This window comes from Poecilia reticulata, unplaced genomic scaffold (assembly GCF_000633615.1).
Source record: "Poecilia reticulata strain Guanapo unplaced genomic scaffold, Guppy_female_1.0+MT scaffold_232, whole genome shotgun sequence".
NCBI classification, from domain to species: domain Eukaryota; kingdom Metazoa; phylum Chordata; class Actinopteri; order Cyprinodontiformes; family Poeciliidae; genus Poecilia; species Poecilia reticulata.
This window is the reverse complement of record NW_007615026.1, coordinates 55,034-57,768: the sequence shown is the minus strand read 5'-3', so window position 1 is coordinate 57,768 and position 2,735 is coordinate 55,034. Positions and strand designations below refer to the sequence as shown.

Sequence of the window (2,735 nt, the reverse complement as noted above, 5' to 3'; positions counted from 1 at the left end):
ATGGCGTCTTAACGCCAACATTGAGCCTTAACGCCAACATGGCGTCTAAACGCCAACATGGCGCCTTAATGTTAAGATGACGCCTTAACGCCAACATGGCGTCTTAACGCCAACATGGCGTCTAAACGCCAAGATGGCGTCTTAACGCCAACATTGAGCCTTAGCGCCAACATGGCGTCTTAACGTCAACATGGCGTCTTAACGCCAACATGGCGCCTTAACGCCAACATGGCGCCTTAACGCCAACATGGCGTCTTAATAGATCGATTAGCATCAGGTGCCGGTTTGATCGGTTTCTTCTTCTGCCCTCCAGGAGATCAGCTTCTCACCATCCAGGGTTCGAACCTCGGAGGGCGGAGCAACAACAGCGCCGTGTTTGTTGGAGCGAAAGAGTGCGTCCCCACCCAGTGGAGCGAGACGCAGATCAGCTGCCGCCTGCCTTTGCTGCCCCCTGGTGTCTACCAGGTGGAGGTGCAGGTGGGGAACAGAGGGTTCCCCTGGGCCAGGTAGGCACACCGGTTCTGATCCAGTCTGCCCTAAGCTGGACCTGCACTGGATCCAGTTCATGTTTAATTAGTAAGTAACTTCAGCAGGTTGGTTCGTAGAGAGGAACGACGATTTTCACCGTCTTTTACTTTGGAGAAGTTTGGCTCCATCATCAACTCTAAAAATAACGTTTAAATATTCAGTAAATGTAAAAAACAACCTATATCAACTTTAAAGTAATTAGTTTTAATTCATTAACTGACACAATTAGAGTTATGACCGTCAGCCCCATCAAGAAGTGCTTGGCTCTGGAAGTAAGGAGCATGAAGCCGTGAAGAGATGAGGGACGTGTTTTAATCCTCATCCTGACTCAGACGGTTCCTCCTCCTCCAGCGTCAACACCAGCATCGAATACATCCTGGAAGTCTACAGCATTTCCCCGCTGGCCGGCTCTTTGATGGGAGGAACCACGCTGACGGTTTCTGGTTCCGGTTTCAGCAGCGACGCGGCTAACATCCAGGTTTCTGTTGGTGAGTGTCCGTCTGCATCCCGCCCGCTGCAGCAGCGACGGCTACTGATGACCCGCCGGCGCTCGCTGTGCCGCAGGAAGCCGAGCCTGTGAGGTGGCGTCCGCCTCGGGAAACCAGCTGCTCTGCACCGTCCAGTCAGAGGAGAAGACGCACGTCGTCACCAACCAGGGCTCCCACCTCAGTACGTCCCTCCCCTGGAATGACAGCCTTTCGGACCTGGAGCGGGACCAACGTGTGTCTGTGTTGCAGCTTACGGACCGGGATACGCTTGGAGCCCGTCTTCGCTGCGAGTGCTGGTTGGCGACACAGTGAGGTGGCGGTGGGAGGCTCCGGCCTTCCAGAGCGTCGGGTACCGAGTCTTCAGCGTTTCCAGTCCCGGTGGCTCCCAGTATGAAGGAGGAGCTCTGAACAGCGGCGAGGCCCCAACTGCCGAAGGTAGAAACATGAGTTTCCTGTTTCACTCCTGCCGCTGTGACCGGATCCGCTCCGTCCTTCCTGCTCAGGGTTCTTCAGCTACCGTTTCGCCGTCCCCGGTACGTACTACTACAGCAGCGGCTACGTCGGCGCCTCCATCCTGATGCAGGGAGTCGTGAGGGTGGTGAGTCGGGAGGACACGAACGCCGACGTCTCGGTCAGAGTGGGAGGCGTTCTGGCCAGATATCTGCCTGAAGGTAAATGTTTGAGACGTGAAGACGCCCCAGAGGAAGATGAGGAGGCTGATGATGAAGGTCTGGCTGCAGGTTCAGCCAGAGTCTCCAGATCCGCAGCCGGCTGCGCGGCGTCCACACGCTGCCCGCCGGCCAATCAGACTTCAGACGGCCTTTCCTTCAGCTTCTCCGCCTGCTCCACCCCCACCGTCCGCTCCATCTCCCCCACCCAGGGCTCCTACCACCAGCTGATCCACATCCAGGGACACGGCTTCAGCGACGTCTCCTGCGCTAACGAGGTCAGCGGGGTCATGGGGTCACGGCTGGAACCTCTGCCCTGTAGATGGCGCCGCCCAGAGCAGCTCGAGGCTCTTCAGGGCTGCGGCTCATTATCTGACGATTAACCGTCCATCCTGCAGGTGACGGTTGGCGGTGAGCCGTGTCATGTGACCAACAGCTCCTGGTCCGGGATCAGCTGCCGGCTCGGATCCGGCTCAGAGCTTCCAGTCGGCGTCGCTCTGCCCGTCGCCGTCAGAGTCAACAACTTGGGCGCCGCCGTTGTGGCCATCTCTGATGAGTTGGAGCGTCGCTTCGTGGTCCTGCCGGTGGTCGACTCGGTGGCGCCCCCTGTTGGGAGCTCCACCGGCTTCACCCGGCTCCGGATCGGCGGCTCGGGGTTCTCTGAGGGCGGCGTGACGGCGGCGGGCGTGTCCTGCAGCGTCGTGATGCTGAACTACACCCACATCCTGTGCGACACGGCGCCGTCGGCGGAGCGCTCCGGGGACGTGGTGTTCCACCTGGGCCAGATCCGCAGCTCCTGCTCCTCGCTCTGCTCCTTCCGGTTCTCCTCCGCCGTCACGCCCAGCGTCGGCGGCGTCTCGCCCAGCAGCATCAGCGGCCCGACCGACGTCCTGGTCTCCGGCTCCGGCTTCGGCAGCATCGTGGACGACGTGTCGGTCCTGGTGGGCTCCACGCCACTGCGGCCGGCGGCGGTGAGTGACGGGAACGTGACGGTGCGGGTCGGAGCGCTGCCGGCCGGAGACCACCCGGTCCGGCTGCTGGTGAGGAGCAG

The 2,735-nt window shown here is 60.1% G+C and overlaps 1 protein-coding gene across 1 annotated transcript in view; it reads left to right on the top strand.

Annotated features, from left to right (window-relative positions):
• pkhd1l1.1 (PKHD1 like 1, tandem duplicate 1) overlaps positions 1 to 2,735 on the top strand; it is a 48,904-nt gene that overhangs the window by 16,173 nt on the left and 29,996 nt on the right. Inside the window, exons 19-25 of the mRNA XM_017303250.1 lie at positions 314 to 506; positions 880 to 1,016; positions 1,093 to 1,197; positions 1,266 to 1,451; positions 1,520 to 1,687; positions 1,757 to 1,962; positions 2,083 to 2,724. Coding sequence (XP_017158739.1) covers positions 314 to 506; positions 880 to 1,016; positions 1,093 to 1,197; positions 1,266 to 1,451; positions 1,520 to 1,687; positions 1,757 to 1,962; positions 2,083 to 2,724 — 1,637 coding nt within the window. The remainder of the gene's footprint in view (positions 1 to 313; positions 507 to 879; positions 1,017 to 1,092; positions 1,198 to 1,265; positions 1,452 to 1,519; positions 1,688 to 1,756; positions 1,963 to 2,082; positions 2,725 to 2,735) is intronic.